General features: G+C 40.1%; 1 protein-coding gene across 2 annotated transcripts in view; it reads left to right on the top strand.

Annotated features, from left to right (window-relative positions):
- Positions 1 to 336: 336 nt before the first annotated feature.
- The window catches only part of LOC139465729 (mucin-17-like), a 33618-nt gene continuing 17970 nt past the window's right edge, over positions 337 to 15984 (top strand). Inside the window, exons 1-3 of one of the 2 annotated variants that reach the window (XM_071247556.1) lie at positions 337 to 395; positions 8346 to 8415; positions 14234 to 14752. In XM_071247556.1, the coding sequence (XP_071103657.1) occupies positions 8358 to 8415; positions 14234 to 14752 (577 nt within the window). In that variant the 5' untranslated portion in view covers positions 337 to 395; positions 8346 to 8357. Of the gene's footprint in view, positions 396 to 8345; positions 8416 to 14173; positions 14753 to 15984 lie in introns of both variants that reach the window. The other variant, XM_071247555.1, reaches the window with a different exon arrangement.

Below are 15984 nucleotides of genomic sequence, written 5' to 3'. Positions count from 1 at the left end.
TTTTCATTGGTCAAGAGTATCATCCTACACAAGACATGTAATTCTCCACCATAGCTAAGGCTTGCCGCGAATGATACCTTGTTGTTGATCAGATATGGTCCAAAACCAGGGATGCTTAATTAATTTCTAGGTGTATATATACCACATTCATCCTTGCACAGTCACCATTTATCAGATCAAAACTGTAGAGGAATACCAGCGTTGCTTACATCGAGGTAAATTTCATGTCGATATCTTGCACAAACAAGGAAGTATGTCAAACGTAAAGCACCCGTTTGAGCTTTGTGTTTAATCTAACCGCCACATGACATAGTGTCTTTCAATACCGGTGTCAGAGTGTTTGGTAATCGTAATCTCACAGATCATTCTGGGACCACAGCGTGCACAGGCTCCAGGTAAGAACGTCATGGTATATTGGTGTGTTAATGAAACTAACAACATTGAATGTATATATTTATTCATAATAATGAGATGAAAGAAATCAGAAAACATGTTATGTCTTTCTATATATAAGACTCAATCTCTGAAACAAATGCAGTAAGCGATGACACAGATAATACTGTTGCGTCAATCGTAAGGAGTGAGTGATTGAGTTGTGTTTAACGCCGCTTTTAACAGTATTCCAGTTATATCGCGACATGTCCGCTTAATGAGGGAGGAAAGCCCGAAGTCATGCAGGCCTCAGACGTATACCACTTCGGTGAAACCCACGAGTACGGGTATGGTGCTGACAAACCTAGAAACATAATCGTGGCGAACCGGGATTCGAACCCACAATCATAGGTAAATCGTAAGGAGACCCGTTAAGAATTTCATGTACATATATGTATCAATGATAGAAAATGCAGGTCCAAAATCGTTAAAAAAACATAAGTTTGATCAAAAAATTTAAAATGTCATACGTTTAACTTGGAGAAAGGTGCAGCGCGATTGCTAGATTGTTCCATAGAAAATATCCATTTTTCAAATCGTATCCTGTATGAATTAATGTTTTGACGAAACATGTTTATTTTTGTTCATAAACTGACTCGTATTAAAATACGGAAACCGAAAGCCATTTAGAAGATTAAAGTTATATGTTTTCAGATTTATTTTATTGTAAAACACAAACGCTCTCAGTAATTTTACATGTGAACTCTCACAGTTTAGGGACAGTCATAATACAATGGATGACATTGTAACAACCGAACCAACCTGGTTTGCATAAAATGGGGAATAAACGCCTAACCCGAGGTTGTTTTGATAAATATTTATCAAACTTAATACATAATTAATGCCGCTCCCTTTAAGACAATCCGAATATCACGTTTTCCTAGCATGAGACTGAGATAATACATATAAGGAAAACATAACCATGCGCAGTAGGAATTTTCCCGGGTTATAATCTAATTTAACAACGTTTTTCAACCAATCAGATTGCTTCACACTCTCCCATTCATTTTACATGGACTTGTGTGTAACTTATCAAAATGTTTGTTTATTATCTTTTATTTGTTTCCTCTGCATCTTTACACCCTATTATATTTATATACTACTTGCGGCAACCTGGAGAAACATACAGTGTCTCGGGTAGGTTTAGCTGGTATCGGTGTTTTCACTGACATTGGTCAAAATGACATCAATGTAAAATGTAGACATGTCCCAAAGATAAGAGTATCACGATATCGCTGAAATATTGCCGATGTGACGTTTAACTTTAACTCACTCACAAAGATAAGCGTGAGGTAAGCTTATATAGTACTCTGACGGGCAAAAGCAAGTATGCACTTGAAAATTGGATTTAACCCCAAAAATACAAACGTCATCAAAACGTTACAAGGCTGAAAACGTCCATACACACACCTGTGTCACCCGTGTCATATACATCACCATCGAATAACCATGTCTTGTTTATTTCATATTTAGCCAACACTAAACATGGGTGAACATTTTCTTTTGCGCGGCAGTTAACTTCAGTATTCGAGGGCGATCTTTTTTAATTGATCTTCCCTTCATTAACCCGCCGGGTAAGCTGACCCGGCCCGTCCAAGCATTCACTGATAAGAAATGTGTTGCGCGCGATACAAGCGGTACGGGTTACTATCACACCTATAGACAGTTAACCAGTATAGGTTTCAACTTTATCAGTAACTTTCAAGTTTGTGTATGGGCAGTTTATCCTTTGACTTAAACAATGATATATATCTACTGACATGTATTGTAATAGATGTCCCATGGATGACCACGTCACTTCTTTTATAGTTGTTCACGCAGGTCACCGTGTCCCATTTGTGTATATCGATGCTTTTGATGTCACACACTAGGTTGCAAAATTAGTATGTGATGAAACGTTATGCATGGGATGAGGACAATTGACTCCAACAGATTTGTTCAAACAGATTTGTTCAAACTGACACCAGAACATTAGATCACAAAGCGACAAACCCCTTTCCATAATTATAAGAGTCCATTGTACGATTCTGACTATATCCTCACCATGTGTTTTGGAATCAGTATTAAATAGTGATGATAGCAGATGTTCACGAAAAGGTGCGCGTATCCTGCCCCATCGGTTCAATCGTCACAAACGCATGCAAAGGAAAGTCAACTGTTCACCTGAAAAAATCACGGGAACAAGTCAAGATAGAGAATTGTTGCGGACATCATATCTGTCACTGATGTGTCAAATTTGGAAATCCTCAACATGTTTACCATAAAACTTTGACAGCTTCAGCAAGGCCTTGAAGAATACAATATTTACAGAGACGTTGTACTGGTGAAAACTATGAACAGTTCAAGAAAACTACTGATAGACCTGAATTGAATGTTTTATTTCTAGCAAAAACGTATACTCAAAGAAACGTAACAACCGCCGATTTTATGTAACATATGCAGATTGATCTCTCGTACTGTACTATGAACCGATTGTCTTTCAATTGAATAAATACGACTGTCTGCCTGAATGAATACCTGCTGAGTGCTTTCACAAAACCATAATCCCAGCGGTAACAAAACTAAACATATCTTTAACTCCTAAACACAAAACAGCCGTGCGGCCACTCGGGTCGCTATAAGACAGGGTGCCCTCTACTCGCCGATACCAGGTAGACAGGGAGCCCATAGCAACCAATCCACGCCAACACTGCCACTCCGACCCCACATCTATAACTTACCAGCTATCTCAGCGCTGATAAATGCTCCTACTCGAAAGACAGTTGGCAACTTCAAGCTTGTTACGGGTTACACTGGTTGTCCGACTTGTCATCAGTTACCACACACGTGCATGTCTTCAATTTATCAGCTCATGACATGTAAACGACCAGCTACCAAAAACGGTGGAAGATTTATTGGGAACAATTATTTTTATTATTCTTTTCTTCATTTAGTTGAAGAATATCATTTTTACCTCTTACTTTTGTGTGAGTGAGTTCAGTGAGTGTGGTTTTACGCCGCGTTTAGTAATATTCCAGACTGGGAGATTTGTTAAATGTAGTTAATGATGTGTAATGCCCATAACTAACTCAATTCTGTTATGAAACAAATAATCCAATCACAGTCAGAAGGGTCTTCTACCTTTCAATTGAGTGAAAATTTTTATTTTTTTCTAAGACTTAAGACCGCCTCCGTGGTCTTGTGGTAGCGCGTCTGCCCGGAGAGCGGAAGGTCCGGGGTTCGATCCCCGGCCGCGTCATACCAAAAGACATTAAAAGATTACTTGTTGTTACCCTGTTACCCTGTCTGGCGCTCGGCATTAAGGGGCCAAAACAATGACTGGTCGGCTCGGAGTCAGTATACTGTGTCTGAGTGGGGTATTCATGTTAAACTGCGGCATGGTATCGGTATCGGCATATAAATCGGCATCAGTCACTATATAAGTGCAATAATCCTGGACGCGATGTTAAACCCAATTTCACCTCACCTCACCTCACATCTAAGACTTAAGAAATTTTTCATCTGCATGTTGCGGGCAGTGAGATTCAGTTAACCCAAAGATTTTGGTCAAATAAAAGCGACAAATCCCTATCCATATTTATAAGAAATCTCTCCTAAAATGAAAGTCGATTGTACGATTCCGACTATATCTTGAGCATTTGACAAATCTTAATTATGTGCTTGATTTGCTTTTGATTACTAAAGATGATGATATGAACACATAGATAGCTTGATTTCACGAGACAGATGTTTACATGACATGCAAACACGGAAGCAGCCTGCCTCATCCATACCATGCATTTCATGAATGTCCCCAAAACATTCCCACCTGAAACATGTATCCTAAGCCATTGCGACTTATTGTTGTGTCATGCAATAAAACTAAAAGTCCATGCTCCTAACAAAGTTTAAATCAAAAAGCGACAAACCATTTCAATAATCATAAATCATGAATCACTATCAATTTGTGATGATACCAGGTGTTTGCGAAAAGGTTTTACCAATCCCAAGGCAAGTCAAGTGTTCATTTCAACAAATAAGGGAACATACTGTACAAGAAAATATAGGGAATTTCATCCGACATCATTGTGGCCATTGATGCGTCAAATTTGGAAATGTCCTCCACGGGTCTATAAGCACATTCCATCTATAGGCTCATTCGGCTTCATGGGAAGACATGTACTCAGTGCTGTACAATGCTGAAATAGAAGATCGTATGCCACCAGCCAACTTTATAAGGGTCCTGATGGGTTTTAATGCTTTACTTAAAACACACTTCAAACACTATCGTAAACGTAAAATTCATCTTTTTTATCGTAAATGCTTATCGTAAAATACCACAAAATAACTGCTTAACGTAAATAAATTATTGACTGCTTATCGTAAAATGATTAAAATGGTCAAAAACAGTCTGTCTTCAAGACCCTAATGTTTTGCCACAGTAAGCAGGCTGTGCAACTGACGCAGGTGACCAGTCTAGAATGTTTAGCGATTTGAGATTTTACCTGGTATTAAAAATATGAATTGTCAGGATGAAACGAAAGCAGAATTAAAAGTCCCATGTCACCCCATGGCCGATTTAGGAATGTTTCGCGACGATTTTATTGAAGAAGAAGAAAAATTACTGCTTAATGAAAAAGTACCCTAAATTTTACTGCTTACTGCTTATGGGACCCACCCATCAGGACCTTACTATAACGTATACACCCTCTTCCGGTCTCATGACCTTGAGCTTCAATATCACTCCGAGTCACCGCAGCGTACTGTAAATACAGTCTGAATCATACCAGAAACATATGCGTCAATGCATTTAATGACCTTGACATATGGTAAGTGTAGAAGAAAGCGTTTGTGTATCATTGAGAGCTTGAAAAATGTGTCGTTTTCTCTTGAATCAAAATCAAGTATTCATTTAAGAACTATATAAAGTTTGCTCTACCCCCAGGTGTTGCGTAATAAAGTGCATAAAACAAATATATGTATTATATACTGAACAACAAAAGTTCCTGTGACATTGAATAAGATTTAATGCAAAGTTATGTTTTTTACCAAATCTGAAACAATTTCGGTTTGCAACAGATACAAGACTACCGTAAGTGTTCAAATGGTTTAATTTGACATACTGACTTCAGAAAATGCGTGATTTCATAAAAAAACACGAACATGCCAAAATGTCAATTTACAATTGAAATCAATAGCAAGCAACACATCTTCTTCTCGTGGAATGGAGCAGGTGTCGCACAAAGTCCTGTGGGATATCGGTCCATATCTGCTGGAGCATGTTTCGGAGTTCCTGGAGTGTCTGTGAAACACGTGGTTGACGTCGAAGGCGCAGATCCATGTCATCCCACATGTGCTCGATTGGTGAGAGATCAGGGGAGCGAGCCGGCCAGGGGATGACATTCACGTTGTTTTGTTGAAGAGAATCTTGAACAAGCCGAGCAATAAGAGGCCGAGCGTTATCATATTGAAAGGTAATGCCTGGGCCATGACGACACAAAAACGGTAGAACAACAGGGCCGATGATCTCGTCGCGGTAGCGCTGTCCATTGAGATTTCCCTCTACCACTATCAAACGGGTCCTCTGTCTTGTTGTAATCCCACCTCATACCATAACGCTGCCGCTCCCGAACCGATCTTCTTCCATGACACAATGATTGACGTAAAGTTCACCTCGACGTCTGTACACTCGATTCCGTCCATAGTTGTGGCTGAGGTGAAAACGAACACGTCAGTGAATAGAACTTGTCCCCACCGCATGGCCGTCCAGCGTAGAGGCTGTCTGCACCACTGTAGATGTGCTTGATGGTGGTTTCCTGTCAAAATGGGACGTCTGGCGGGTTTTCTGGCGACAATCCCTGCACATCGGAGGCGACGACGTACGGTTTGTGAAGATATTCGTCGAAGGCCAGGGATGCTTCATGTAGTCACTGTTGCTGGCTAGAATCGATTTCGTAGGTGTGTTGTTCGTATCCAGCTGTCTTGTCGATTATTGGTTACGCGTGGCTTGCCACTCCGAGGATGGTCTCTGACTGCATTCGTCTGTTGCAAACGTTGCCATAAACACCAAATGGTGTTTCTGCGGACATTAAATTGTCTTGCAACATCACCTTGACTCGATCCTGCTTCAAGCATACCAATGGCTCGCAGACGCTCATTTTTGTACAGGCGTGGCATTTCATAATTTTGAAAAATTGCGTAATTTTGTTGTTTTTCTGATTGGTTGTTGTCAGCACGATGCTGAACAATGCATATGGAATCCCGTGGACTAACGCACATGTTTTTATACCCATTTTTGGGTGAAATGCATGGGGCTTGCATTAAAGTCAACTTTTGCATGGAATGCATGCTTTTCTGTAGCAGTTGCGTTTTTGTGACTTGATTCCATACATGTACTAAAATATTGAAAACCAAACTTCACTTGTTTGAAAAATACACTAAAATAGTGGTGTCACAGGAACTTTTGTTGTTGAGTATAGTTAAAGCAAGAGCACGCTGCAATGGGATAAAGCAAACGTTATTGCTTGTCTGTGTGTCATTTAATACAAATGTTTTAATGGATATGCGTTTAATATCCAATCAGTAATAAGCATCCAATCAAAATCCTCCCAAATGGCTAACTGACGAGCTGTTCGATCTAACTGCACCATTATTTCAAGGGATAAAATAATTTTAGATTTTATAAAATAGATGTACAGCTAAAATTGTTCAGGGTTAAGTAAGTCACATTGGATTATCTGTACAGGGTGTGACTATTCGAAATCCCATGCAGCAATAAGTAGAATTCAATTTTTATATTATTATAATCTGGATATTTCAATGACATGACACTAAACATTCCAGAAGTGCATTATCGGACCGAGCTAACCCATGTATGCATAGCCGGAGTTCTGTGTCCCTTGTTCCTGAAAGTTGAGGCGTAATCTGTCGTAAAAGTTGCAAATAACGTTTCCACCACAAATGTTGACACATTGCCGCAACTGCAAGCCATGAAATAGAGTGTCTAGTGGTTGTATTGGGGGATACCGTTCCCGTCAATTGCAGTTAACGTGAATCAACGGTTTGTTGGGAGGTGACCTTACATAGCATTGCCGTGGGACGAATATGGCGGGGGAAGAGCAACAGCCGTTTTGTAGTTTAACTGCAGTACATCGCTAAATAATTTCATACTTTGAAGTTTACACTGTTTCTTTCATGCTGATTGGCTGAATGGGCAGTCACGTGATCTGATATTTGGAGTTCACACACCTGTGAAGTGACAAAAAAGAGTTTCCAGAAGGCCGGTTGCGCCTATATAAGCGCAGGACGAGGGAGATTCGAGGCCTTGTACGATCAGACTTGTTACGTATCTACTTGCCCAGTGCGGGTAGGATACCAACCTGAAAAAGTCGACTCCCTGCCACAGCCTCCAATACTTGGATGCAAGAACTGCACAAACTGACTGCACATTTGATAAGAACAGATCTTACGTAAAATGTTGTAGACCTTTGTTATTGATTATCAACCGAAACAAATTCCGTTGAGAGTAGGGGGTAAAAAAAGTGAAGAACGTTATATGAATGGATCACTGAAAATCTATGGTGACACCAGGTGTTCGCGGAAAGGGTACGTGTGTCCTGCTCTAGCGACAGCAGTCGCAAAATTCTCTGGGGACATTTATTTGCAATTCCCGCAGCTCGTTGGTGATAGTTATTGATGCAAAGATAACCGTCTAAACATTATATTGATACAATGAAATGAACATATACGCCTCCAACACTTGGATTCAAGAAAACCAAGGAACACCAAGGAATTAACTGTGGAAAACGACGATTATACGTGTAGCGTTCTGACCGGCTAATGCATACAACACAAACTGACTGCACATTTGATAAGAACAGATCTTACGTAAAATGTGGTAGACCTTTGTTACACTGCTGTTTGTTGTATTTCAGGAATTCAGGATAATGAAGCTCAAATGTGTTGGCGTTTTACTGCTGGCGTTTACTCTTTTGGTTGAAAAAGGTATGATATTCGCTAGATACTAAGAAAATAAATAGAAAAAGGTAATTGTCATTACAGCCTATATGAATTAGGTATGCATCTAGTTATATCTAAACATGTTTGTAAGAATTACCGGAAAATGTTGGAATTATAAAAATTATGAGACATGATAAAATTGTTGCCAATTTTCATATTTCTTTTTACATTTGCAAATGTTGGACTTCTGACAGGATTGCTAACAGATGTATAGGTAAAATTGGTGAAAAAGGTTGATTTTGTCGAACTTATGAGCAAGTCCCAGACCCAAGATGAGTTTTCACCCTGTGTTTGTACTTGTCTTATCTAGCTACATCATAATATCAGCTTCAGTGAAAGGGTTGCTTATTTTCAACCATTAGAAAAAGGCTTCATGTAAACCTCTAAAATCAGTCTTTTTGGAAACGTTTTGCATTACCTGTGTATTTATTAGTCCCAAGAGTCCAATTGTTAAAATCTCATAACTTTTTTTTATGATTTGTAAAGGTTTTCATACTATCTTAAATTTGGGTTCAGTGTAAATTCAAAAGCCAGACAATAATCAGTCTCGATTATCAACTGAAACAAATTCCGTTGAGAGTAAAGGTCAAAATTGTGAAGAACGTTATATGAATGGATCACTGAAAATCTATGGTGACACCAGGTGTTCGCGGAAAGGGTACGTGTGTCCTGCTCTAGCGACAGCAGCCGCAAAATTCCCTGGGGACATTAATTCCCCGCAGCTGGTTGGTTATAGTTATTGATGTAAATATAACCGTCTAAACATTATATTGATACAACGAAATGAACATATCATCTGTCCGGTGCAGCGTCGTGTCGAAATTCATACAGCTTCTTGCGATTGTCAGATCAGCAGTATTTAACCAAAGACATGTTATTGTGTTTTCATTATGATAATACCTAGGCATGACTCACTTGATAATAATCATATAGATAAAGCAACAAAACCTTTTCGATATCCAGTAGAAATCTCAGCATGAGGAAGAGTCGATTGTACGACTCCGACTATATCATGAACATGTGTTTATGAATCACCATCAAATAGTAATGATACCAGGGAGAGACCTTGACTCTTGTAACCTTGAAAAAACAATTTCTGAGCAAGAGAAGGTACGACGCTCTTTGAAATCGTGGTAGAAAGAGAGCATGCTCCAATGTATCTCAAAAGTTGTGAAATGTAAACACCAAAGTCTGGAACTGCTGGAATATTGCTCGACATACAGGGAAAGTTGACTATTTGAAAGTTGAAGTCATCCCTCTTGTCATACAGTCTTGTAGAGAGTGTTTTGTCACTCTGAATCTTGATGCATATATCTAAAGGTCTATATATCGAGGCGGTCTCATTGCTCTCCTTGGTCTCCTTTATTTCTAGTTCAGATGGGTAAATCAGTGGAAGGGAATTGGCTGTTTGATTGTTATTGAATGATATCAGATCATCGATATACCTGAAGCTTCAGTTAAACGTCTTGGCCAAATAACCTTCTTTTGACTTTGACAATCCGAACAGAAATTCCGATTCATCTGCATAAAGAGTGAGTGAGTGAGTTGGGTTTAACGCCGCTTTTAACAGTATTCCAGTTATATCGCGGCGTGTCAGCTTAATGTGGGAGGAAAGCCCGAAGTGATGCAGGTCTCAGACGTTTACCACTTCAGTGAAACCCACGAGCACGGGTATGGTGCTGACAAACCTAGTAACATAATCGGGGCGAACCGGGATTCGAACCCACGATCATAGGTTTCTGGCGTGCCCAAGGGACGCAACTCTGCACAGCGAATCGCGGCGCCTTAGACGACTGGGCCACCCGTGCCCCCTCTGCATAAAGAAACAAGAAGGGGAGTACAATCGGTGCCCATGGGGATGCCTACTTCTTGCCTAAATGACCTATCTCCAAATCTTACGCAGATGTTATCAGTGAGGAAGTCCATCATTTCACATATTGTTTTCTCAGTAAACGTTTTCCCAAATTGTCCTGAACCTCTGGATATAGATCCGTATCTGTATCTGTGTTCACCACATTTTGTAACAAAAGTCCCATGGATCAAGGAATAACTATTATCCTTAAAGGCCCGAGTATTTCTCCCATGAGAGAAAACTGTAAGCCTAGCCCATGCCTACCAAGCCAAGGGGTGACTGCAACAGAAGCCTCATAGAGATCTCTTATTTGTGGTTGTGTCGGCATGTGCCGTTTGTCATCGAATGGCACTTCTAATGTAAATGTAGTGGAGTAAAGAAATGATAAAACATTCTGCAGGAAATGTTCCTAACAATTGTTGAAAAAAACATTCAAATGATTGTATATTGTCAATAACCACAACATATCTACATTACACTCTAACAATAAACTCTGTGTATGTTTTTTCTTTCACTATAGCAAATCTGCATTAGAATTCCAGTATATTGAATCTATTTAACTTCTGTTACATTCTGATCATTTCTTTTATTTTTATAGCCATCTTGCATGCATTCTGTATATTAATGTGACAAGATTACGGTATAAAATATTATAATGCCTTTTTTAGATAAATGTATAAAATGTATACTAATCATCAATCATTAAATCTTTGCAAAGAATAACGTTCTACACATTCCCCCACTGATGTCAAACATACTCCACTCTGTCAGTCTTAGTCATCCAAAGTCTTGTTTTCTGAAGAACACAGTTGGGCATTATGTCCCCCCGGGCCCACCTGTTGTGTGTCATCCTTCTGTCTTGTCTCAGAGCTGAACATTTTCTGGTTATATATAGTGGATAACTTTGAGTGAGTGAGTGAGTGAGTGAGTGAGTGAGTGAGTGAGTGAGTTTAGTTTCACGCCGCTTTTAACTGTATTCCAGTTATATCCCGGCGTGTCAGCTTAATGTTGGAGGAAAGTCCCATGTGATGCAGGTCTCAGACGTTTTCTCAGTAAACGTTTTCCCAAATTGTCCTGAACCTCTGGATATAGATACGTAACTGTATCTGTGTTCACCACGTTTTGTAACAAAGTTCCATGGATCAAGGAATAACTATTTTCCTTATTTAAAGGCCCGAGTATTTCTCCCATGGGAGAAAACTTTTAGCCTAGACCATGCCTACCAAAATGCCTACAGAAATGCCGATTAATATGCATAAAGAAACAGATCCGTAAGAAGGGGAGCACAACTGGTGCCCATGGGGATGCCTACTTCTTGCCTAAATGTCTTACCCCAAAATTTTACGTTGATGTCCGGCATTTCACATACTGTTTTCTTAGTAAACGCCAGATGGCATTTTTTGCATTTAGTTTTCACAAATTGTCTTGAACCTCTGAATATAGGTACGTAACTGTACCTGTGTTCATCGCGTTTAGTAACAAAAGACACATGGATCAAGGAATGAAGTTATTCCTTAAGTTTGTCAGGTGGGATAGTAGTGTACAAAGTTTAAGAATCAATGTTTTGACAAAATGGAACTTAGTTCTTTTCTGAGATTGCAAAAAGTCAAGCAAATCCCTTAAGTTTTTGAGATTCCACATGGTATTAATTCCACTTGTCTCAGATGTTTTCTATGACTAAAAAGACAGTCCTTTCTTGATTGTATTAATGATTATGGTTAGTCTTTGATACGGGGATTTGGTGGTGCATTTGGTGGACCATAGCTCACTCTTTGTCCGGATATTTATGGAGCTTTGGAATCCAGTACAAAAGAGGAATGTACATGTCTTGAGGTTTTAGAGTAAAGTCAAAAGTTGAAGTACTGATTTATGGTCTTGACAGATTTCATATGTGGCATTATTTGATATGGCATTTATACCAATGTTCTTTCAACAAACAATTAACGTAGTGAAGCTTACATATAATGGTTATGTTGTTTGATGCCTTGTCAGTGGGAATAACTGCAATCATTTCATTTACGGCAAACAGACTTTTGATGACAGCTGTGTGTTATGTTCATTGTTTCGTCAGATTGTTTTTCTTTGTTATTACCCTGTGCACTGGCCGAGATTGAACGATTCCATATATTTGAAAGGGAAGTCAGCAATGGTTCAGGGTCAGTCTTGGCATGTTCGTTGGTGTTAATCATCGCAACCAATGATAGGGAACAGATCCGTGCGTAATTTATACCCGGAAATTTCACGATAATTTGGGAAAGAATGTTTATAAAAATTGCTGAAAAACACCACTATCTCCCAAAATTTGCAAAGAACGACAGAGAAAATGAAGGCTGTATTCGTGAGATGTGTTCTTTACTGTTTTGAACAGGTTGGCATCTTCGTTTCAAAGTGGCAAATCAGTTTATGTTGGTAACGTTTCTTTTGGCCCTCAGTTTAGTTATAAAAATGAAGAAATGATCAGAATGTAACAGAAGTTAAATAGATTCAACATACTGGAATTCTAATGCAGATTTGCTATAGTGAAAGAAAAAACATACACAGAGTTTATTGTTAGAGTGTAATGTAGATATGTTGTGGTTATTGACAATATACAATCATTTGAATGTTTTTTTCAACAATTGTTAGGAACATTTCCTGCAGAATGTTTTATCATTTCTTTACTCCACTACATTTACATTAGAAGTGCCATTCGATGACAAACGGCACATGCCGACACAACCACAAATAAGAGATCTCTATGAGGCTTCTGTTGCAGTCACCCCTTGGCTTGGTAGGCATGGGCTAGGCTTACAGTTTTCTCTCATGGGAGAAATACTCGGGCCTTTAAGGAAAATAGTTATTCCTTGATCCATGGGACTTTTGTTACAAAATGTGGTGAACACAGATACAGATACGGATCTATATCCAGAGGTTCAGGACAATTTGGGAAAACGTTTACTGAGAAAACAATATGTGAAATGATGGACTTCCTCATTGATAACATCTGCGTAAGATTTGGAGATAGGTCATTTAGGCAAGAAGTAGGCATTCCCATGGGCACCGATTGTACTCCCCTTCTTGCGGATCTGTGTCTTTATGCATATGAATCGGAATTTCTGTTCGGATTGGCAAAGTCAAAACAAGCTTAAGGTTATTTGGCCATGACGTTTAACTTAAGCTTCAGGTATATCGTTGATCTGATGTCGTTCAATAATAATCAAATAGCCAATTCCCTTCCACTGATTTACCTACCTGAACTAGAAGTAAAGGAGAACCAGTGAGACCGCATCATCTGTTTTATATTAGATCTTTGCATAAAGATTCAGAGAGACAAAAAAAAGTCTCCACAAGACTGTATGACAAGAGGGACGGATGACTTCAACTTTCAAATAGTCAACTTTCCCTTTATGTCGAGCAATATTCCAGCAGCTCCAGTCTTTGGTGTTTACATTTCACAACTTTTGAGATACAATTGAGCATGCTCTTTCTACCAAGATTTAAAAGAGCGTCATACATACGTCAACATTCAAGGCCTCGGGAAAGCTTTCAAAATTTTTATGGTAGACATGTTGGCGGACATTTCCAAATTTGACGAATCAGTGACAAAAATGATGATCGATACAATTCCCTATTTTGACTTGTACCATATGTTCTCGTGTTTTTCTTCAGGTGAACAACTGACTTGACCTTGCATGTGTTTGTAACGGGTGCCACTGGTGGGGCAGGATACGCTCACCTGGTGTCATTACTATTTGATAGTGATTCATAAACACATGTTCATGATATAGTCAGAATCGTACAATCGACTCTGCTCTATGCAGAAATTTCTATTAGATACAGAAGGGGTTTTCACGCTTTATTAATTTTTATAGATTCCTTATGATTATGGAAAGGGTTTTGTCTCTACTACAGCTAGCCCCACGACGCAACAAAACACTACAGCTAGCCCAACGACGCAACAAAACACTACAGCTAGCCCCACGACGCAACAAAACACTACAGCTAGCCCCACGACGCCACTAAACACTACAGCTAGCCCAACGACGCAACAAAACACTACAGCTAGCCCAACGACGCCACAAAACACTACCGCTAGCTCCACGGCGCCACAAAACACTACAGCTAGCCCCACGACGCCACAAAACACTACCGCTAGCCCCACGACGCCACAAAACACTACCGCTAGCCCCACGACGCCACAAAACACTACAGCTAGCCCCACGACGCCACAAAACACTACCGCTAGCCCAACGACGCCACAAAACACTACAGCTAGCCAAACGACGCCACAAAACACTACCGCTAGCCCAACGACGCCACAAAGCACTACAGCTAGCCCACCGACGCCACAAAGCACTAAAGCTAGCCCAACGACGCCACAAAGCACTACAGCTAGCCCAACGACGCCACAAAGTAATTCAGCTGGACCCACGAAGACACAAAGTACTACAGCTGGTGCCATAAAGACACAAAGTACTTCAGCTGGAAAAGGTAAGCTTTGTTTGTGTTCTGTTGAAAAATATTAATGGACGTGACTGTTACGTCACATTTAATACGTCATAATGGACGTTGTGGCGTCTTTACATGATTACTTGGTTTACAAACTGACGTCGGTGCTTGCGTTGACCTTCATAGAATGATTATGGGGTTTAACGTCGCGTCCAAGATTGAACCCCGGACCGTCCGCTCTCCGGGCGGACGCTCTACCACTAGACCACGGAGGCGGTCTCCAGTGATGGGAATAAAAATAACAAACATCAGCTTTGTTGGGTACAGGGTATTCATTGCCGTGTAACAAGTGGGTGAGGTGAAATGGGATTTAACATCGCGTCGAAGAGTATTGCACCTATACAGCGACGTGCATGCACGTGTGTGTGTGTGGCTATTTGTACTAGTCCGGGCCGATACCGATTAATAGTGATACCATGTCGCAGTTTAACATGAATACCCCACTCAGACACAGTATTCTGACTCCGAGCCGACCAGTCCTTGTTTTGGCCCCTTAATGCCGAGCGCCAGACAGGGAAACAACAAGTACCATCTTTTAACGTCTTTTGGAATGACGTTTAACAGAATGCTCCCGATTTTGAGTTATTTTGCAATTCATCGTTCTCATTTGGAGCCAAACGGACTGTAGTAGGGACCTTCTGGTACTAGGGTGCTTTCTTGGCTGGCTGTATCTGGGATATTAGATATCACAGGCATGATACACCCCAAGTGAAAGCGCCTACAGTTTGGCTTAAATGCGTAAATGTAGGCGCAATGGCGGACAATTATTTAAGGTCAAGGTGGGACCCCCTACGTCCATGTGGTGGAAGGGGAACCGCGTATGGCATTAATCTACGCTATCGTGTTGAGACTAAAGTCTGAGGTCGAAGTAGGCGTGCCGATTTCCAAGATGGCCAGGATGAAGGTGATGGTGAATTTAACTTTGCTGCGAGAACGCGAAGTATTGACGTCTTAAGAAATACTGAAGTGCAAATACACATTTTATCATCACATAAGTTATATTATAGGTTGTACAATAGGCACGTATTTCTTCACTATAGCACACTATTTCACTCTGTTCGCGTGACATAATGGGCACCATGACAGCCATACAGCTACTAACTTTCTCGACCCGTGAAGATCCGGGGTAGAATAGGTCTTCAGCAACCTATGCTTGCCCTAAAAGTAAACTATGCTTGTCGTAAGAGACGACTTGGTTGATGCATGTCATCGTA

The sequence above is a fragment of the Haliotis cracherodii genome, unplaced genomic scaffold (genome assembly GCF_022045235.1).
Source record: "Haliotis cracherodii isolate W230 unplaced genomic scaffold, xgHalCrac1.p SCAF_18, whole genome shotgun sequence".
Taxonomy (NCBI): domain Eukaryota; kingdom Metazoa; phylum Mollusca; class Gastropoda; order Lepetellida; family Haliotidae; genus Haliotis; species Haliotis cracherodii.
The sequence above is the reverse complement of the archived record's forward strand: the minus strand, read 5'-3'. Positions and strand labels throughout refer to the sequence as shown.